Source organism: Gallus gallus, chromosome 4, assembly GCF_016699485.2.
Source record: "Gallus gallus isolate bGalGal1 chromosome 4, bGalGal1.mat.broiler.GRCg7b, whole genome shotgun sequence".
Classification (NCBI taxonomy): Eukaryota; Metazoa; Chordata; class Aves; order Galliformes; family Phasianidae; genus Gallus; species Gallus gallus.
Genome location: NC_052535.1, coordinates 33,825,235 through 33,847,500, shown reverse-complemented (window position 1 = coordinate 33,847,500; position 22,266 = coordinate 33,825,235). Strand labels below are relative to the sequence as shown.

Here is a 22,266-nt window from a genome sequence, read left to right as displayed (position 1 = left end):
CTTTTCCTCGCCTATTTTGGCTGCTATCAGCTTTTTTTTTTTTTTCCCCTCATTTCTATTCCCATTCTTTGGAATGGCACTGCACTCCATCATGCTCTCCTGTCATGTGCTACCCCTTTTTTTCTGACGGCAACTCATCCCGCACTCTTTCCTCATCATTTCAGTTTCAATTCAGTGCACTGTGTATTAAAAGGACTCAAGGAGCACTGGCATCCAGCTAAGCAGCAGCAGCTTTTTATGACCCAGTAACTCGATCATTCACAGTTGTAGAGTGTTTCCTTCTGCAGCATTCTGTGACTCAGTTCTCTTTCTACGTCAATCCATCTGCATGTATTTCAGAGGATTTTCTTCATACCCTGCTTAACTTCTTGCAGATTTCCTCAAGACTCAAGAGTTCTTTCTCTTAACTTCTACTACATCTTGTCTGTGGAAACTTACTCACAACACTTAGGCTACAGTTCCTACACTAATGATGCACAGATGTAATTCTTGCTGCAGTCTGTCTTTTAGCCTCTCAAACTAAAAAAATCTCTGGCTGTCTTGTCTTAGAGACATAACCATCTGGCTCTCCAAGCAAGAGCTCAAATGAATTGGGCCAAACAAAACCGTAACTCTCCTTCCTCCTGCAGCCTCCATGCTGGCTCCCACATCGCTGCACGCAATGCCACGCCACTCAGATGAGGAGTCACTACATTTTGAGAAAGGTCTCACCATAATTTGGCTTTTTGTTCCCATCCAAGTTTACTTGATTCTATGCAGCAACTCTCATTTAAGTTCTAGTCTACATTTAGCCTTTTAAAAATTGCTGTGAAAAAGCTCACGTAGGCTAGAAAATGCTGTAACAGAATGCCACCGAGAGGCTACATTTCTACAAGGAAGCTGTCCTGAACAACGCACAAGATCTGATGAAATACGTGACAGCTGAGGAACTCTTTTGTGAATACTGAGTATGAAATCTTTCACAGCTTTGACTCCAGTTCTCTTAAAGAAAATCAAGTCAAGATACAGCAGAAAACAGGAAAAAAAAAGTATTTCAAAACGGAGAATTGGAAAAAGCACAGAAAATATCAATATTCCACTCCATAAATACACAGCATGTATATATTCTCAATACTTATAAGAGTTCTCAATAAAAATTGTCTAACTGCAAGAAGGTACTGATGAATGTGACAGTAATGAGGTACACAGATGGGGATTTTTCAGCTTAGGAAAGAAGAAACAGAAGTTGAACATGACAGAGCTCTCCAAAATCACAGAACGATAAGAAGAATAAGATACAGACAGCTGTTATTCCTGACACTGGAACCTGTAGGCGTTAAAAGCACTAATTGGAAGCAGTTTGAAAGCCAACAAAAAGGAAGAGAATATATAATTCATTTATGTAAAATCACTGCTCTAGAATGCTGTGGAAGTCAAAGGAATTTTAAGAACTAGATTAAAATGAGCTACAAACTAATATGAGATCCAGCAAGTCCCTAAGCTGTTATTAGGACTGCTGGAACCCAGAAAAATACAATGCAAGAATCCTTCTAAATTGACTATTTTGTTAATACTTTTTACCTAAACATTTTTCAGTGTCAATACATTGAAAAAATATTCCTGTTACACTTACGGTCTTATCCAGAAAGGCATGCTCTGTGTTTATCTGTAAAAACACTGTACACCAAGAATATGGATTTTATTACAGGCTGAACTGGTGGCATTGCCTGCCTTTCAAGAGCGGCTGCCATTTCCTGTTTAAGACACTGTTTTTCATGTGCTTATGACTTGCCAAACCATAATTTAAAAATTCAGGCTAAGATTTCTGATTCTGACTATCTGCCTCAGGCTGAATATTTTTAGAAAGTTTAGAAAGTACTGCAACTTCTAAGTATCTGGTTAATGAGAAGTATATTCTTCTATGCATGTCTCCTTCCTATACAGTATCTCCTCTGTCTTGTGCTGTTAAACATCTCAGAGGTTCTGCTGCTTCCAAGCCTATCATTGAAGAACAAGTGGCTGCAGAGACAAGCTCTAGCATCACTGCTACCTGTCACAGCCAACACACAATATCATTTTAATTCGCGCATACTAAAGAGCAATAATAACGAAGTTGAAGAAGCGCCTTTTTGGATCTTTAAATCACAAAAATAACCACATTATTGTGAGCAATATTTAGCTTCTCTAAAGTTTACCAACTTCTGTAGGAAGTTTGTCTATAAAGCTCACCAAAAATGTCAGGTACTTTACCTTTCGGATGTTTACAAGCTACCAGCTTAAAAGAGATCACAGAATGAACCAAGGGGCTGGGGGGATTGTTTTGTTTTGTTGTTGTGCTATCTCAGTGACTCAGGTAAATCGTCATCTATGTGTATGAACTGAGCTAAATTAAAATAAATCACTAAGCTTATTCAAGTCTGCATGAACGCAGGTTCTGATTTTCTTTTTTGAATACATTTAAAACATGAGAAGTAATATCAAGTTCTATGAATGTTCATGAATAAAGCTGTAGAAGAAAGAGAACACATAAGCAGTAATCATCAAATTAAGTAGCAGCTATTTTGATTTCAGAAATGTAAAACTGCACAGGTCACAGAACATAGCTTTATTCTATCGTCTCAATCATTGATGGGGTATGAGGGGTATGCTTTGTCACATTCAGTGAGCACTGAAGAACTTTGAGATGAGTTAACTGGAACTGGGACTTTATCTAAGAGACATGCAAGCACACAAACAGAAGCAGTTCTGATGTGGGAGCATGGGAAATAGGAAATCTTGCTTTGTAAGTGCCCTGTTCCAGCCCCTACATGCTCAAAAGCGAGCTTGACAAAACTCAGATAATACAAACAAAAGTTGGGAAAGATAACACAATAACGAGAGATGTTAAGCCAACTGCTGCATCTGAGAGAAGTTAGGTAAGTCATTTTTCATATTACCTGCAGTAATTTTTACAATGAACCCAGAAGAGCAGTGACTCAGCTTCTTATTTAACTCATAACAATGTTAAGACTGCTTTAAGTTGCATCTTTTTAAAATGCACGCAATGTACAATGAATGAGGAATCACTTTGTGCAATGTATGATGAATGAGAAGATATTAACAGTTTTGCTTGTGTAACAGCTGTCTTTATGACTACATCCTAGAAACAACAGCCCTCTCTTTCTCCAGCAGTATGAACACAGTGTTCTACACTGCAAAAAAATAGAACCACGTATCTAAATTCTACGCTTGTCTATTTCAGCAGTCACTTTTTTGGCTTGACTAAAATTACACAGTAAAAAAGGAATAATTGCACTTTAATAAAAGGTTTTGGAAAGCCAACATGACAAATAGTTCTATGGTTGAAGTAATCACTGTCTACTGGACAAATTTACTGACAACGTAAATGTTAACGTTGCATTAAAAATAACTACTATGCAAAGGGTTGCACTGCACTTAAGCAACAAGTATATAAGTACACTCTAATCTAGCAAAGATACAATTAAGTAAACTGTATCATCTCTGCTTTTCTAATCATTCTATATTTAATAATAGTTACATCAACTCCTTATTTGGTCCAAGACAGGCAAGACAAGGTTTTTCTGCAATGGAGCTCTGCCAATACCTGACCACAACTCCGGTAGCTTAGGCAGGCTTCATACTGTTGAGTATCTTGGAAAGCTTCCTAAACTGACATTGTAGTACTCAATCTTATTGCATGTGCAGATGCAGTTCTACATGCACTTACACCAAGTTTTGTCAAACATGCTTCTGTTCACAACCAAAAACTTCTACTCTTTATCTGTGGTCAGCAAAACATTTTTATTTTCACCTCATATATTCTACCTGAAGAAAAACTACCAGGCCTACAGACATAGTGTAAGATGAACTATCATTTGACATACACCTCCTCTGTCTTGTACCAAGTTACATCTTTTACCTTGTCTTCCTGTCCACCAGCATGTGGAAAACACTTAACTTTATGGTACTAACATTGTAGGTAATTTACACTCTGTGTTGTAATTCTTTATTATTTAATTCTTTATTATAGTTCCAAAATTATTGTTCAGTTAGAAGATAAACCATATGCAGTACATTTTGTAAGAAAATACGTTATTTATTTATTTTGTTTAATATCCATTTTAATCACTATTCAGTATTGAAAGATCTTAAAAACATTTAAGCTAAAGGCTTTTAAACACTATTTTTCTATCTAAATGCAAGAACTATCAATATCTCCATTTAAATCCTCTTAAATATCTTTAATAGCACTACATGTTAAATCAGAATTTGTGATTCTTTTATACTGATGAATTATTTTATCTCAGTATTTATGCAGCAATTATTACTTTAAGAACAATGTAATCAAATTTAAAATGCCAAGCATACATTCTTTTATACTTTGTTCTTTGACTCTATCATACTTATTTCCAAGGGAGAACAAAATAGCACTGTATCCATTCACTGCCACTCCAGCTGACAGTTATTTGCAAGCTATACATCAGTAGCTTGCTTCATACATTCTACTGTCAGATTGCACATCTCACTGAATTAAGTCAAAAACTAGAACTTCCTCATCTAAGAGAAAGATAACCTAAATTACTTTTCCAAAGGAAAAAAAAAAAAGACTATACATACTATTTAATTTTTCAAAGGACATTAGGAATAAACGTTCAACTGTACCTGCATAGGACCTGGAATGCAAGACAAAACTCTTTCTATGTTTTCAGAATTCACATCGACATCATTTACAGCAACTAGAGCATCTCCTGGAAATAAAAGAGATAAAAGCATAAATTAGAGGCTATTACAGTACAAAGCCAAACAATGGTGTTTTAAAAATGAATATGGCATCCAATTATAAATGACTTACTGCATTTAAATAGATGACATCTACTTGCAACATTTATTATACTTAGAAACAGCAGTCTATTACTTGAATGCTCTGAAGTCCTTACTGCCATGCTTGTATTGCTTCACAAAAATAACTGGCAAAGCCTTTTCCCTCTATCCAGGTTTCAGTCCATCCTATTGCTTCATTCTTCCTGTATGCACTTGACAAGTTCCAGGCCATTATTTACAGAAGAGGTTTCAAGCATTAGCTGAAGGAGAACCTCACCGTCCCTTCCCCCTTTCTCTTAGAAGTAGTGTTAGCATTTCCCATGAACCTCAATAACTCAGCTTAGTTCAGTAAACTGGCAGAATATCATCCCAGGTAGATATTTTTTGAATCCTAGATGTTCTAAATAAGCTCTTGAGTTAACAGAAAGGAAAAAAAAGGACTGAATAGACAGTATCTGATAGACTTCGGCCGCCGTCATGTCACAGTGGTGAGCAGTTAGCTTGGCTGATCATCTTGTGAAACGTCACTGATCTTCTTTAGAATCACAGCTACTTCATTTCATGCCTACACCTCCTTGGTCTCTCAAGCCACACCACAGTTTAGTGCTCTCCCTTCTTTCTCACGTCTTGCCCCATTCTGAGCTTCTTAGTCCTCTTCATATTTTTATCTGCCAGTTCCTCGTGCCTAATGACATCTTGCATTTACTAAAATCAAGCTCTTTTCCCATTACTAAAAATATATTTGAAAAGCAGGATCCCACAGAAAGTCTTGAACTGCAGACAGAAAGGGATTAAAAAATTAAGGGCACAGAACAAAGCAAAAAGAACTGAATTAAAACTTACAAACTTAAAATCTACACTCAACTATAAGATAGAAATTCTACTTTGATTTTTGTATTTCAAGCAAAGGAAAATATTGTAGAGGTATTAATAATTAATAACAACTTCTGCCTTATTCCCCTCAAGCAGATAAAATGTTTAACAAAGGAGTGTGCAAGAAAGACGAGATAAATCAGTGAAAGTGAAAAAAATTTCTCCTTTGAAGGACTTCTTTTTTCAAGTATGAGCAGCTCTCTCCCTAATCTCTGCGATTTTAGATGCATAGCACAGTAAAGTTTTGACCTAGTGAATCATCACCACAGAAACAACTCAAAGATAGGATAGTTGAAAGTTACAACAGCATTTAAAAGCAAGTAGAGGAGCCCAAGCCAGAGTCCTAGGACTCGACAGCTAGCAACCAAGAATGGAGCACTCAGGCAGCACTAATAGAATAAATAATTATCATCAGAACTCCTAGCTTCTTTGTTGAAGAACACCGTGGTACCATGTATTTAAGATCATCACTCACAAATACAAAAGAAAACTTAAGTTGTTCCTGTACTAATCTGGAGCACTATTAAAACAAAAAATTGTTTGTATACTTTTTGTTCTGTCAGGGAAATGATGAATTCTACTGTGAAGACAAAGTGTGGGCATCTGATCGTCTGCTCCACAAGGGCGTTCAAACCAACTGCGTACACTTAGTGAAGATATATGAACCTTAGCACTTAAAAGGAATGTTTTTGGACCACATTTAATGCGGTAGAATACACAAATACTCTTTGAAAGAAAATCCATCAGTATTTACACGCTTTATACTCAAAGCGTTCCATTTATTTGACATCTAATGTACGTCTGTAAAACTTTCATTGGAGAGATAAATATTTATTCCACTCAATTTGTAAAAATGTAATCACATGCCATAAATGGAACAGCTTTCCAGAAGACACTGCCAAAGCAGTCCCATAAGGCTACCTTCATTTTGCCAGAAAATGTAGTATCACTATGGAAGAACTGCAAATTGACATCAACTAAGAGAAACTACACCCATCAGTACTGACTTTTCAGAACGGGAATGGTGGGGCTCCTGGCCTTTTCTTTTCACCAAACCAAACAGAATTCAGTGAACAGAGACTATTAAGTAACAGAATGAAAGCCACTACTAGCACAATAGTAAGTATGTAAAATTATGAACATGGAGCACATTAAAGCAGAACACAGCCACAAGATCTATCCAGTGTGGTAATTAATGACAGTAAAAGTTTATATATGCAAGTATTCCGTTGTTAATACTGCTTCCAACATTTTCTTTGAGAAATGTTTCTTTCCCTTTAAAGGTGTGAACAACTTAAAAGTGAGAGTGACTCAGGTTGTTAGATATTAAATCTATCAATAAGACTGTGTGCAAAATACAAAATCCAACTTCACTCATATTTTATCAATTTACATTAAATAAAGTAAAAGAACCGAACGGCAGTGTTTCTTAAACTCAGTAGTTTGCAGTTAAGTCAGTTTTCACAGACTAAAACATAGCTGAATGACATGCAGAAAGACATTTAGCTAGAAGAGAGAAAAGTTGTAAGGATGACACTGCAAGTACATTTTTCAATCATTTTGTGCTTTACAAAGTAGGTAAAAAAAACTAAAAAACACAATTGACTTTCCTTAACTACGCAGATTGAATTGAATGTTTCCATTTTTGCTAGTAGACATATACAAGAAGCACACATTTCTATGAGATGTTCTTTTCAAACTTGCTATAGAAAAACAAAATTTTTTAGCTTTTTCATTAATACAGTTGCAAATACAAATTATGCTGTATAATAAAATACTATGTAGAATAGCACTTGACCTGCTCTTATTGGCTTGCATTCTGTAAGTCCCTTAGCTCATAACTGTCTGGCTTGAAAGACACGAGATGAAGAACATTAAGACAAGGTCTCGTTTCCATTTTTAGAGAGATTTTGAGCAACTGCACTTGAAGAAACATCTTTTTCTTCTTCTGACAGCTCCTGGATATCAAACTTTGAGTCAATAAAAATATAGAAAAACACATATCCTTCTCTTGAAGGAATACAATAAGCTATTCATGTGTGTGTGTTCAATAAGAATGAATAATCAAGTTTTGAGTTATATCATGTGTTACAAAAACTTACTCCTTGTCCACAACTATTAGATGCCCATATACTTCTGAACACAGTGCCAAACAGAACTAAGTTTTACTAAAGTGATGGAACTGACATAAAAGACAGTCAAGAATTTGTTCCTATTTTCTTCATTCAGCCTTTTCACTTTTACCTCAGTAGAAAACACTTCTCGCCCACTGTTATCTAAGAACGTATTTGATCTCAAACACGTGGCGTGAAAGTGATTGATACATTTTTTCCCATCTAAAGAAGATGAGGTTTAGAAAAGTCTCAGGACTGCTGGCATCCCTAAAATATTTCTCTCAGGACAGATGGTCACTTTGTCCCACAAGGCACAGGTTTTATTAAATATTGGTTCCATACAGCTAAACCTACACACACCATTTCTACAGGGGGTAATGGCTGATGAGTGAATGCTACTTCCATGCTGTGATGGCAAATGAACATTTTAATCTGAATTAAAAATCAGAGCCATGCCATCCACATGGGAGAGGAATTAGACTTTTTTTTTTTTAATTTCACGTAATTTCCTCTGTTCTTACAATGGCTCAGTAGAAGTACTTATAAATGTTCACATATTCCCTTCCAAAAAAGGCAAAGCGTGGAACATATTCTACTGCAGAAAGCCAGTTCAATTACTTGTTTTATATGTTAGCAGGCTGCTTTGACCCAAACCAATGCTGTTATGCCTCAAGAGGAGATTAAAAGAACATAAACGACATCCCAAACTCCACAGTGAGAGCACAGCAAAGCTTACGCAAGCTCTGTATTTCTATCTCGTGTGCTTAACATCTCTACATTGGAGAGGCTTTTCAACAATACACCATATATGGCAATTTCCCATGGAAAATCTCAAACTCTTACAGTATTGTGGTTCTTTCAAGAACATTCTTCTGACAGAACTCTTAGCTTGTAGCAGATGACAAAAAGCAACAACCACCACCACCATTATTTACCTCAACTGTCAGAAGATGACTGCAAGCTGCTTATGTAAATACATTATTGTTTTAAACAATCAGTTCATGCTCTGCTCTGCTTTCCAGTGACAACTGCCTGTTTTACCAATCTGTGATCAATTGCTGAATAACGACGTTATGCACAGGACTTGAACTTCGGACCTCCAACAATGATTATCTATGTTTTTACTATTCAAATGAAAGGAGAAAAGATTACTACTTAAACATTTCTTCATTCAGAGGAAATCAATAACCCTCCCACATAACACCAAGAGAATTAATAAAGACCCACAAAAAACCTCTTGCCGGTAAAGGGGGTTGGGATCTGCACCCTTCAACTGATGCCTGTAACAGTAGCCTCCATCTTCTACACGGTTGGTCAGAATTGGATAATTACAGCCCATGTTTACTATCTTCCAGAAACAATCCCTTCCCCTTGGTAGTTCTTACACCTTTTGGACAGCTGAACCCACTGATCAGATGAGAGAATTCATGCACAACATTCAAATGCTCGGTGGCAAGTGCAATAATAATGGAAAATGATTTCCAAGAGGGTAAGGCGAAAGAGCTTTTCTGCATTTCCAGTGTCACTGGAATTACTTTTCCATTCATACCACAGTAAAGATGGTCATCATCAGCATTTACAGAAAGTATCCCCTGCTGTGAATTGGATAGGTTTCAGTTTGGAGGGGAGAGGAAATCAAATTATAATGGCATTTCCTATTATAACCCTTATTTCCCTGGATCTAACAGTGAGTATTCAGTGGAGCTTTCTGTCTTTGAAGATGCATTCAAAGATTTAACCATAAAGTTTTACACAGCAGAATGGGCTTTGCATATTGTTAATAATAAATGCATGTAAGAGAAATTATTCCAAAAAAAAAACCAAAAAAAAACACCAAAAGACCCTTAAGGTCCATCAGATAAAGGCAACAGTATTTCTTAACCCAAATGGAAGTGATGGCAAGAATTTTAAAAGCAATGAGGTTTTTTTATTTGATAATTTAAGACTGATGGACTTTTAAATATAAAAGCAAAACAAACCAACAACATTAGAAAGAATTGAAAAAAAAAAAGAGTCCCATCTTTTTACAGAGGTAAAGCAGCAGCTTCTTAGCCTAGAAAACTTATATTCATATGGTCAGTGGCCGCATCCTGCTCAGTTGATAAAATATAGCAACAAGAATTATGACTTCTGTACCCAATCTTAAAAAAGTAAAGCATACTCCACAAATAATAAACAGATGTTTTATCTTTTAATGTTTGATGCTGTAAAGGATACACGTATCAGAATCAGTTGAAGAAGCCATCAGAGGAAAGTGATTATTTATTGGGAAAAAAAAAGCAGTTATTTCTACTAAAAACGTAAAAGCAATAACAGCTTTTTAACTGGACATTCAAAGTAAAAAAATCTCAGCCTCCCTCATGACTCAGCCTTAGCAGCCACTTCAGTGGCAACCATACTTACTGCTGACAAATAACTAAGTTGCTAAGGAATTTGTGAAGTAACCAGTAACTCTGTTATTATTCACCGTATCACAAACACGAATCGTTAGGTGGAAAAAACATAAAGATCTAGAGCGCTCAAATTCTAAGGTTGGAGAGGCAGACTGTGCTACTGGGCACCCCTGCCAGGATGTGGGGAGCTGTGTGCTGTAGCAGTGACCTGTGTGGAAGGCCATGAACCATCTCCTCCCACTCACAGCTCTCTGAAGACAGTGCAGTAACTCACTGCCCCAGCTAGGGCAGCCACTGGCACTTCTGCCCAAGTATTTAAGAGTGCAGCTGTCACTGCAGGAAGGGCTGGGGCCCGCAGAGGACTCATTCCTTGAAAGCTTATGGCGTGTGGAAGAGTTATGATGCAGCAAAGGAAAACAAGAAGCAAGGGGTAGCAGAAGGAAGGCACCACACATACAATCCCAGCCTCTCACCCCATTCATTACCTTTCTGAAGAGATGGAGATGCGCAGTTACCATACGGTAAGAACAGGGGGGCTGAGATGAGGGAGAGGAGAGGTGTTTGAGGACAAAGAAGGTGGGCAAAATGCACTTTCTAAATTGTTATTAATTTTCTGTTCTGTTTCTGTCTTCTCAATACTGGAATGACTTCAAATTTTATGTTAATTGCCAACAGATCAAATTCAGTAACAACCTGCTAAGCCAAAACTGCCTGCAACACCCACTGCAAGCTGGTCACCAGAAAACCCACGGTATACCACTTTAAGGCATGGCTTTTAAAAGGGAAAATATACTTGGCATTCTCCTAAAAACAAGGAGCAAAGAAACAAAAACACTAATATAGAAATGGTCTGCATCACCCACTGCAGGTCATTAAAATATTAATATTTAAAAAGATAATCAGGAACAGGCTAAGATCTGTGCATGTGAAAGTCAATGGAGATGAACAAAGTCATACCCAAACCAGCCAGCCGGCATCATGCTATGTTGATCAGGTTTTAGACTGACCACATATACTTCACTGTGTTTCCACAGTTCTGAACAGAATTCCTAAAACTTACAAGCAAAGCTCTATTGACTTTTCTCCTGAACGTTCTATGTAACTTCAGCTCCTGTGAGGAGCTCTGAAGAGGCCCTCTACTGAACTACAGTTGTTTCTAAGTCAGGCTTTGGGTGTATAATGTAACACTCATCGCCCAAAGTACAACACAGAGACAGTAAGCCAAGCAGTTTTTCTGACAGAATCAAAATTATTTTTACTGTATATCTTTATGCTGACAGCACTGAAATCTAAACGCCTGATTTATGCAAAGCTCTGTTTGTAGACACCACATAAAAATTTTAGAGTACTCAGTGTTCACTGTAATGTGTAATTTTCATATAAAAATACTTTCAAATTATATATTTTATACTGTTGGCACAGAATACAGCTCATTTTCCCAACTGAAAGCTGAATAACTGTAATATGCTTGAAAATACTTCTTTCCAACATCCCAAACCAAAGCACTATTGGTTGTCAGCCCTACGACACATGAAATTGCTGGACTTTTTAGATTAACTTAAATGTTTTTCTATTTAAGACAAGACAAAGCAAAAAAAACCAAAATTGTGCTCATTAGCTCAAGGAAACACTGAGTGCTGCATATAATGTAGCACTGTCACTGAGAAGGTTAGCATTTTCTCTTGGATTTGGTATGTGCCCACGTTGTTCTGACTTCACAGCTGCTCTTACAAACAGGTGGTTACATACAGATTTGTGTCCCAAAATTAACTTACAGGTTATAAATACCCAGCTTTACACTAATTAGATTAAATACCATTAAGCACAGTAAGATCAAGCTGAAACTCTCTTCATCCTCCCCCTTATTCTTCATCCCTCACTTCTTGACTGATCAGTTCTTTCTGGTAACATTTGAAAGTTATCCAATTTTCTCTCTGGAGTATTCTTTAGCAATGTACTGAAAACCTATTCTAGAAGAATGAGCTAGTCAGAGCATGATTTGCATTTTAACACAAACAACAGTGGAATTTCAAAGCACTCATGCTGAGTCTGTGGGATTTGTGCTACTACAGCATTAAGATTTTCATGATCTTTTAACCAAAATCATCTCTTTGCTTGCTCCTTACTAGAGAGCAACTTCAAGGGCAATTAACCATCTTCCACCCCTTGCAGACATAAGCTAGCTGTCTCACATTTACAGTCTCCAAGGTTGGGAGCTCATGAGTACTAAGTCATTTATTTCAGTGGCCTCTTGATGCTGGAAATGGGAGCACGTGCATCTGCTCCTTCACTGCTGGCCAGGAAAGTTCATTCCTGTATGTTATTCAAGCTCTGGTGCCTGTCAGGCCTTCTGTGATCCGGTTTAACTCAGCACACCAGCAAGAACTAGATGAACAGTTTTTGTTCTGGGTTTGTTTCTTGCCAGGTTACTTAGCTGCATTGCCTTAGGTCTGGAAAGAGCCAAACCAACACAAAAGAGCTGCTCTGCTGGCTCACTGCCTTCTCATTCTGCAGCTGAGAGGCCTGCTGATCACAACTGCTGAAGAAGCTCTTCTCATTGCTAGACAGAAGAACAACTAAACAAGGCTGTGCACAGACAAAATCTAAAAAATATATATTTACTCCATGTGTTTTTTTGTTTGTTTGTTTGTTTTGTGTGTTTCTCAAAATCCATACAAAGCACATTGTAAGAAGAGTGGTAGAAAAGAATAAAAACAAAATACAGTATTTGGCACACTCAAGTTTTTCCACAGGCAGTTATCTACAGAGTAAATTCTGCATTGAATTAAAGATGTGAGGCAGTACTTATTTTTCCTAAGTTGAAGATGCTTGCTCCTTGTAGGCTAAAGGGACAATCATCTCCTTAATGCCTTCTGGTTTATGTCACATATTCTTAAAACAACTGATATAATCACATTGAATAGGTGACAAAACACCAAATGCAGTGACATTTACTTAAAATAGTACCTCAGCAATTTCCAAAATAGTAGTTGTAAGCGTTACTTACATCTTGTGCATATTCAAGGCAGCTGCCTCTCCAAAATAAAATAAAATAAAAATACTCATTTTAAAAGAAGAGCGTGTTCACTTGATTAACTTACCAATCAATATTTGGCCTGTTTTCATTGCTGAACCGCCAGGCACCAAGCCATGTACTACAAGCTTCTCTTCACTGATTCCTCTGGTGACCTTATCCTTCTTGCCTTGTTTTTCTGCTCTTCTGCTGCTCCACGAAGACTGATGGAGAATTCCTACCAAGGCCTCTAGCAGCCTGTGCTGCTCATCTTCTCCAGCATTCCCCAACAGTTTTCTGGGATTTACATAAACATAGATATCTTTGTACTTCTGCTGTATTTCACCCATTTTCTGAGTGGAGTGGTGTTTCAGTATGGAAGTTGGACCACTGGAGCGCACGTTACAGCTTCCACTTCCTTTCTTACTAGAATGCTTTGGTAAAAGATTCTTCTTCTTTAAGATTTTTGTCAGTTTCTTCAGTTCATACTTTCTTTCTTTTCGTGATCCCTCCTGAATAACTTCCGCTTCATTTTCACGAAATCTGACATGATTCACCGATGGTATTTCTGGACAGGCGTTCTGAAGTAAAGTTTCTTCTTCACTTTCACTCATTTCTAAATAAAATAGCTCCCCATTTTTCTGCACACCATCCAACCATTCAGGCTCAAGGTCACTGGGAAACAAAGAAGAACAATCAGTGATAGTTCTGATAAGAAAGACTGCTCTGCAAGTGACATCTACTTACTTCAAGCAGGGAAAGTATATGGAGGGTACAAGGCAAAAAAGTATGTAATCTCCTGAATATTAAAAGCTTATCGCTTTAAGTTTGCCACGGGAACAGGAACTCTTCCAGGACAAATGACAGCTTTGGGAAGGAAACATTAAAAGAGATTCTTCAAATGCCTTCCAGCCATTGCAAAAAGCACTGCTACTAACTTCTGTGGAAGCAAGCAAAAACAAAATGTTTCTTTCATATCCAAGTTTTAATTAGTAATTACATTCATGAGCATGATGGTGCTTTGTCTTAGAGAAACAATGGCATCCTACTTGTTCTCTCCCATTATTTTTCCCTTAACACATTTGAAAGTTGGACTGTACTGAAACCTCACTGAAAGACAAGAATAGCGGTTTTAAATCATCTTAAAATAACAAGGAGAAAAAACAAAGTGAAATCAACGTAACACTTTTGAAGACACGTTCAAAATAGCACACTCAGATGTGCACGCAAAAATAGAAAACAAAAAAGTACAGAGGCAGCACTGCTACAGGAAGAGTTGTAGCAGCTGGAGTGGATCACTAAGTCGCTAGCATCAAGATGCTGCAAAGAAAAGGCAGTGCAACCACAGGATGGATTAGCAGGAGTGCCGTCTGCAAGGCATAGAAAGTTTCTGTCCTAGTTTGGCAATGGCGATGTGTCAACCACGTCCAGTTTTGGATCTTATAGTCTAAAAGAGACGTAATAACTGGAACAGGCCCAGAGCACAGAGACAAATACAAAGTAGTTTATAAACATCTCTTAAATGGAAAGAGACTGAAGGAAATCGCACTCTTTTGGCTGGGGGGAAAAAAAAAAGAAGATAGCCGAGGAGGCAACAGGCCAAACTGTCCACTCCACAGCTCCAAGATGAACCTCAGAGTGCTGTCACAGGAGCGTGTGGATCAGCAACCAAAGTAGGGAAAGTCACCAGTGATTTCATTTACCGGAACATTTAAGGTAAATATCAGAAAGCTTCTGATTTCACACACGTACAAGTCAGTATTAGCAGGCTTTGTGAAGAACTTCTAAGATACTCTACATGGCAGATTCTCATAAACAGCCAAGAGCAGCTCGGGCTGGCCTCAGGGCAGCCAGATCTCTCCTCCTACCAACCTGAGACTGCACTGATAGCAACCAAACAAGGAAAACCGCAATGGAGACATACGTAATCACATCAATAACTGAGTAAAGTTAGCATGCATTCATAAATCTCACACTAGAAGTAGATCATTTGACTAAACAGAGGAAGAAAGTTTTGTTTAAAACTAGCCTGAGCACACAACTTGAATAGAGCAACAATTAGAAGACACAGATAAATGACACAGCTGAGCAAAGGACATTATAAAGACACCACACCACAGCAGCCTTAGGGGCTCAGAGGGAAGGTCCGGCTGGAAAAAAAAGCACACAAAACGCCCATAGAGATCCTGCTCTCCGCCTAGAACTAGAGGGACTCAGGGGCGTGCAAGGATGCTGCAGGCAGGGACAAGTGTCATGAACGTCGCATTTATTCACTCTTGCCCAAAACGATGCCCGCCAACGCTCAGCCCATCCGCGCTCCCTGCGGGCTGCACCCCGCCCCGCCCTTACTCGGAGCTGGCGGACAGCGAGGTGCTGTCCGAGCCGCTCTCGCTGCCGGTGTCCGCGCACCCCGTGCTGCCACCCTGCAGCGGCTCCACACCCACAGCTACTCCGCTCGCGCCGTCCCCCTCGGACGCCATGACTCTCCCTGCTCGCCCGCACGTGACCGGCGCCGCGCCCTCTGATTGGCGGTCCCGCCCGGCACCAAGGAGACGGGGGAAGCGCGTGGCAGCGCCGCGCGCGAGAGTTAACGGTCGCGGCCCCGCCTGTGAGGGCCCCGCCAACGGGCGGGAAGCGTTAGTGCGACCTCGGGCTGGAAGGGTCGCTCTCGTCCGTGCTCGGGCTCCACGGAGCAAGAGAGGCTTGGAAGCGCCCAGCCTCCTCCGTTACTCCCTCAGCACCAGCATCTGAATCTCAGTGGACTTCTGAGCATCTTTCAGTGGGTCAGCGCTGAAAACGTAATGGAGAATAGACCGTGTGGTTGTCTGATACAAAGGCCTCAGCAACAGACCCATAAAAGAGACTCTTGATGGAACCACAGTCCCGGGCTGAGCTCCAAAGCATTGCTTATAATCAAAAACTTATCTGGAGAAAGAAACTCCAATTAAAAACTGATTTTCTCCATCAAACCATTAGCAGCAGAATACATCCCATCATCGTTTAAAGAAACACAAGAAATGAAGATGGCTTCTTAGCTTAGGACAGCAGGTAAGTGAGGGAGAAAGGGCAGGGCCGCAAGGCACAGCCAAACCAGCTACGTGTTTTGGCCCCTGAAAGCAATCAATGCACAGTAGAGAGATAGAAAAACAAAAAGTGACTCCGTTTTCAGGGCTTTAATTATTCACATGCATGAAAAACAAGACCCGTGGCAGCCCTGCAGGCAACTCTCTGTGTAGCTGTGTCAGTAAACCTATCAAGACACGCATGGTGAATAAGGGAAGGGATGGAGAATAATTGTTGGAACATTTTTAACGTGTTGGATTTAATCTCTGCTCAGTGGGATGCTTGCACAGCCTCAGCAGTGAGGTTTTATAGCGCTGGAGTATTTTGCAAGAGTTGCAGAATTCTGGTATGAGAGTCCTGTGTTTCAAACTGTCTTAGGGAAGCATTTGTTGATCAATGCGATTTCAAGTGAATTAACAAACAGGAACAGTTCGGACTTGTATCCCAGTGATTCAGCTTCACCTAGAGTAGTTAGAAATACCTACATCAAACGTTATGGTTGTTCTGAAATGCCTGTTGAAAAGCTTGTTTTGAGGAAATGTTACTGCTGTGTGGGTTTTCTGAATACATAACTATCCAAAGGAAGAGAGAAACATTCCCTACCTAAAGAAAAAAAGAGGCAAGTTTGTTCCAGTATGATTTTACTCAAGTTAGAACAAGACATGGTGGAAAGAGTGGAAAGAATTAACCAAGCTGGCAAAAACCACTTTATGCAGAGTATATAATTCATGCATGGTAGATAATTCTTAAAATAAATCAGAGCCTTGTTTCCCATTGCCAGAATGCAAGCTATGCACCAACTTTTGTCTTTTCTATTGCTTCCAGAAAAACAGGTGGAAAAAATGTTTTAGAAGTACTCAACTTCCCAAACAATTTACTGCGTAAAAAACAGAATCTGCATAAACAACATTTCCCAAAGAGCCTGATGAGCTATGATTTTCTAGAAGGAATACTGCCGGAGGTACAAATTTAAAAGAGGTAGATAAGATACAGTCCTGTGCACCCCAATTCCACTGCTATTTGCAAGCACTTTTAATACAGTGAATAGCACGCTGAAGTGTTTCTGTAGAGAAGTTGCAGCCTATGCTAACGGTCCTTTCACTTATGTCAAATTTCACTAAGTTCAAGCGTTGGTTAATTGTTTCCAGTTGTTTGCTCAATAAGTGAGAAACAGGCTCTCCAAAAAGTGGATGCAGTCTTACACCACTTGCTGTTTTAGAGATAAACTTATCACGGAGGAAAGGATGCTGGAAGATTTTAGTTCAGCAACATAGTTGGGAATCGTGTATTCTTCTGAAATGAATGTGGGGTTTTGGTGCTGTGGGAACAACTAAAAATTGAAAGATTTATCTCACGCAGCAGGATTTTATTTGAGTGAAGAAACTTTTTCCCCCACACAGTCCTGCTTAAGAAAGCATCCCATCATTTCTTGGGCATAAATATTAGGAAAAGCCTTGAAACAATTTGTCTTCTGGTAGATCCTTTAAGCTTAGTCCAATTGGTTGGGCTGATGCTTCTCACAAAGGCACCCTTAACCCTTCTGCAATCAGTTGCTGTTATTGACAAGCAGACAGTCAAAATTTGCCACAGGACATCACTGGCACCACCACTACTACTTGCTTTTACTGAACAACTGGTTAAAGGACATTTAAAAGGGAATAATTAAAGGAGTAAAGAATTAAGAGTGCTTTTTAACAGTCTTTTGCCTGAAGGTTTTTCTGGAGGAATTAACTCTTATGTTTGGAAATTCACTTCAGAAAAAGAAATCCTTGTTTCTTTCTGGCTTAACGTTGTGCTTCAAGATGTGTCGTGCTCTAAAAATAAGTCTACTTTGATCCACATTTGTGTTCAGGAGTAGATTGCAGTTAAAAGGGGATAGTGCATAGGACATACCAATGAGGTATACCAGTCCTTTCTAATGAAGGAGGAAAAAAGGCATACAACTCAATTTTGGTCTGCCTGAAGGGATTCTTATCATCTCCTATTCTAACCGCTATCCATGTACTTGAAAATTTCAACTACTAACATTTTTTCAGTGTTACACATCAACAACTGATTTTTCCACCCTGATGAAGGAATGAGGCTGGAGTTGCAGTCTTTTCTAGCAGTTAGCTGTAAGAGCACAGGAAAAATTAGGATTTCTGTTTGCAGCTACTCTAATTTGCCCTGCTGGGTTTTGTATAGTTACTCCAAGCTTTAGCAGTTTTCCCAGGACTCACGATTCACTGACAGTATGTCAGACTGGTTTCACTGATTCACATTCAGGAAGGCGTGCTGGGCCTGAATCATGGATGTGGCTGTGCAACATTCAACTCAAGGCTGAAAATGGGGGCAGCATTAGTTCTTTGGTATACAGGAGCAAATCACTGCTCCATTCACCACGAGGGAACTCTGTCTGACACTTAGGAGCATCCAGTTTATGCCTGTGAAGTGCCAATACACTTTCCAAGCTACCTCTGTGACCAAAAGAACTGAAATTTTGTAAGAAAACAAATCAGTACCGAATAAATAAAATTGACTGTTCTTTGTTTTGTTAAAGCTCCTGCATCCCCTTCCTTCTATGCAATTGTTAAAACAAATCACAAACAGTATTTCAGAAGGTTAAGAGTTCCCATTAGCATGGAAAGCAGCTGTAATTTCAAATAAGACTTTTCCTACTGTTTTTACTTCAGTTGAAACCTACAAGCTTTTTTAGCATCACCTGCTGCACACAGCAGACACATCAACATGCAAATATTGCATGTATCAATGAGTACCTGATTGCACTGAAATTACACTGATGTAAGCAGTACCAGTGGGCAGCGTATTTAATCCAATTTAAAACGAGATGTTTCTTTATCAAGTCGCTAACAAATGCATTCACAGGATTTCAGATACTAGAGGATCCCTGGTAGTACACAGGCAAGTTCTTTGCTTACAGAGCTGCTGCAGAGAGCAGCGTAGGAACAGGCCAATTCGAGCACCCTGCTTGCTGCAATCACTGCTTTCATCCTCAGGCATTTCAAGCAACTATTCATTCCGTTGGGTGCTTTCAGCTGGAGGGAAGCTGAGCTAATAATCAGTTCCCATAGCAATATCTGTTGGGAGCTGGCACTGGGAGAGAGACCACTTCTTTACAGTGGGAAATCAATCAACACAGCCGAGAAAATACTTGAGGAAACGTGTACTTCTCAGAGCAGATGCGCTTCTGTTGAGTACCACTGAACGGGATGGTGCTTTCCTTGTACCGCTAAGCACGAAGGAGGTGGCACTGAGGGCGGCTCTCAGAGCGCCGCAGACGGCCGATCGGGTAAGGTATTATCGGTACGATTTCTTTGTGGTGGAATACCGTGGGACGTTGCACGTTAGGGATGAGGAAGGCAGGGATAGAGCAGGCAGCGCTTCTCCTGCACGTTCATTAACGATTGTCCACCTCAGGTTTGTTCACGAGTTAAGTTTTTCCTTCTCTCCTTGAAGGAGCGCTCCCAGCGCTCACGGAACCGATCCAACAGCTTCTGTCACCTCGATCTCTGAACCCGCGTCAGACGCCGCGCTCTCCCACAGCTCCCGCAGAGCCGGGCGCTGGGCGCGCTGCCCCACCTGCCTGCCGAGGGGCCGCGGGAGCCCGAGCTCCCGGAGAAGGCGAGGGTAGACGCGGGCTCGGCCCGTTTCATTTCCTGCCTCGGCAACAAAAGGCCGCCGCGAGGAGCCCCTCCGCAGAGCCGGGGGCTCGGGCCCCACCGCTGCCTGCCCCTCTCTCGCTCCGAGCCGGGCTGCGCCGAGGGGCCCGCTCCCCGCCACAGCCTCCCGAGCCCGGCGAGGAAGCCGCAAAGCCCCCCGCCGCCGAGCCTCGGAGAGACGGCACGGCGCCCGCCTCCCGCCCCCGTCCCGCCGCTGACCTGTGCAGCAGAACGCTCTGCACCGAGTCCAGGTCCTCCAGGTTCCTGGTGACGGGCCGCGGGATGCTGTACCTGCCCGCAGCGAACATCGCGCCCGCCCGCGGCCCCCTCATCGCCCGCCTCGCGGCACCGGGGACTGCGGGCGGGAGGCAGCGGGCAGGTGGGAACCCTTCAAGCCGCCCGCCTCCGCCGCCCCGCCCGTCCAGCCCCCGAATCCGCCGCGGGGCGGGGGAAGCGCGGCCCGCGCCGAGGGGCGGGGGCGGTCGGGCAGAGCTGGGCCGCCGCCAAGGCGCTGGGACCTACTGACGCCTGTCCCGTCCCGGATCCTCACCTGCGGGAAGCGGCTCTCAGAAAACGGTGGTCTATCGTAGTAGATTCGGTGGGATACTTCCAAACTGGAAGCCGTAGGACTCTTTGTCCCAGAGCCTCCCCGCGGGGTGAAAAAACCTTTTATCCCCACTTGTTTTCCTGTTGATTAAAGCCACTGAATTATCCAGTTGATTCTCTTTCCTTAGGTATCAGTGCTAAAAATGTCAATCTCACAAAATCTAACCCAGCCTTTGCCCTCCCTCAGCCCCCCCCCCCCCCCCCAAAAAAAAAATATATATATATAAAACATACAAGTCCTTCCAGATGAGGAGAGAGTTGCAGGGCCCTGTAACAATTTCCTGTCTGACACAGTGCACTGGCTGAATGGAGATGTGTGACCCAAATCTCTGCTGTTCTTATTTCTTACCTGTGCATAGCCATCATTTGTGCTCTGTTCCCAAACACAGGGAGGTCAGGTTTCTGTGATGCTTTAGTTGGACGGGTCATCTCCTCTGGATTTCTTCTATAAGCAATTTAAGATCACTAGCTAGTAAGATCTTGCAATCAGTTATTGAAAATAGAGGGTTTAGTTTCTCAATTAGTATGTTTGAGATAACTTCATTTTTGTCTTACTATAGTTGTTTTCTCCAAGGACCATTAGGAGGAGGACTGCTGTATAATACAAAATGAGTAACAAATTGGAAGCCATCGGATGTTTTATCACCCAAATCCATGGAGTTTTGGCCGCTACCTCAAACAAAAGTTCCAAGCTTTCTGAAGACTTTGCCTTAAAGAGGCAGTGGCAACATCTCAATCTAGAGAGAGTCATTTTAGGACTAGCAGGTATCCATGAATAGGAATAGAATTCTCTGGGCATCTTTTCTTTTTTTCTTTATTTATTTATTATTATTTTTTTTAATACCAGCTAAAATTCATAAGGGAAGGGCAATCTCCTCAAAATCCTGCTGCATTCAGAGATGTGGGAACTACCCACAGCCAAATTGCTGTGTCCAAGTTTGGCAACAGCAACAGTACTATCCAGGATTACAACTTTAAAACTTCTTTATGTTGCCATGTTCTATAGCACCAGGGCCGTGGTGCTAGGGAAGCTGAGAGTGTATCAGAATTTTGGGTCTAAGATGCAGTGACTGAAGGAGCTTTGGATGTGCAGTCTCTAAATAATCATAATGTTTCTGCAGCAGACACTGTGAGAAGAACTTTCTGCAATACCACACTGTTACAGCTAGTAAGATTAGCCCAGTGGAATGGCAAAGAGACAAACAGAAAGAATGCTCACCTGTCTCCAAAGATCTAGGCTCATAGGGGAAAAACTCCACAAGAGAGCAATCTCCAACCAGAGATCCTTCCCTAGCAGCAGTCAACCCTTAAATGGGGTCTAAGAGAGGTGCAGCCGGGCTCCACCCCTTCTGGTCACACAGGTGAATTGCCTTCACCTGTGCTTCCAGGGCTGAGCTGGTCCTTTCACCAGGTGATCAACGAGTGGTTCAGGCTGTGACTCAACAGTTCCCATACACTACACCTTAATTTGGAAGTAATGTGATTGTCTTGTCCCCTGAGAAGCTGCTCAGGCACAATCCATATTTCTGGGTGACTACATCAATGGGCAACACGTGATGTGAAACTTGGAGGTGTTTCACCTGCAAATGTTCTTAGAAGTACAGATCAGGTGGCAGGGTTAGAAATTTTTCTCCTATTCACAGATAGAGCTACTTTTGTGTCCTCACAGTGTGTCTGCTATAGTAAATGAGACTTGTGAAAGTGGGAAAGAGAAAACAGATCATTTTAAGCTGAACTGGAAAAGT

General features: G+C 40.8%; 2 protein-coding genes and 1 long non-coding RNA gene across 8 annotated transcripts in view; 2 read left to right on the top strand and 1 right to left on the bottom strand.

Moving 5' to 3' along the window:
- The window catches only part of LOC112532415, a 37,806-nt gene extending 30,344 nt beyond the window's left edge, over window positions 1-7,462 (top strand). For 2 of the 4 annotated variants that reach the window (XR_003075127.3, XR_006939251.1), the window contains one exon: window positions 6,237-7,462. The gene's annotated coding sequence lies outside the window, so the exon portion shown is untranslated. Of the gene's footprint in view, window positions 1-1,923; window positions 4,644-6,236 lie in introns of those variants that run through there. The other 2 variants (XR_006939252.1, XR_006939253.1) reach the window with 1 other exon arrangement.
- Window positions 1-20,278, bottom strand: part of INTU (inturned planar cell polarity protein) — a 43,439-nt gene extending 23,161 nt beyond the window's left edge. Inside the window, exons 1-3 of one of the 2 annotated variants that reach the window (XM_015276636.4) lie at window positions 20,135-20,278; window positions 13,282-13,868; window positions 4,642-4,727 (exon numbers count right to left, since the gene is read on the bottom strand). In XM_015276636.4, the coding sequence (XP_015132122.2) occupies window positions 4,642-4,727; window positions 13,282-13,868; window positions 20,135-20,247 (786 nt within the window). In that variant the 5' untranslated portion in view covers window positions 20,248-20,278. Of the gene's footprint in view, window positions 1-4,641; window positions 4,728-13,281; window positions 13,869-15,542; window positions 15,692-20,134 lie in introns of those variants that run through there. The other variant, XM_015276634.3, reaches the window with a different exon arrangement.
- LOC107051772 overlaps window positions 15,792-22,266 on the top strand; it is a 45,730-nt gene continuing 39,255 nt past the window's right edge. For both annotated transcript variants that reach the window (XR_006939256.1, XR_001463648.4), the window contains exon 1: window positions 15,792-16,241. This is a non-coding gene — a long non-coding RNA (uncharacterized LOC107051772). The remainder of the gene's footprint in view (window positions 16,242-22,266) is intronic.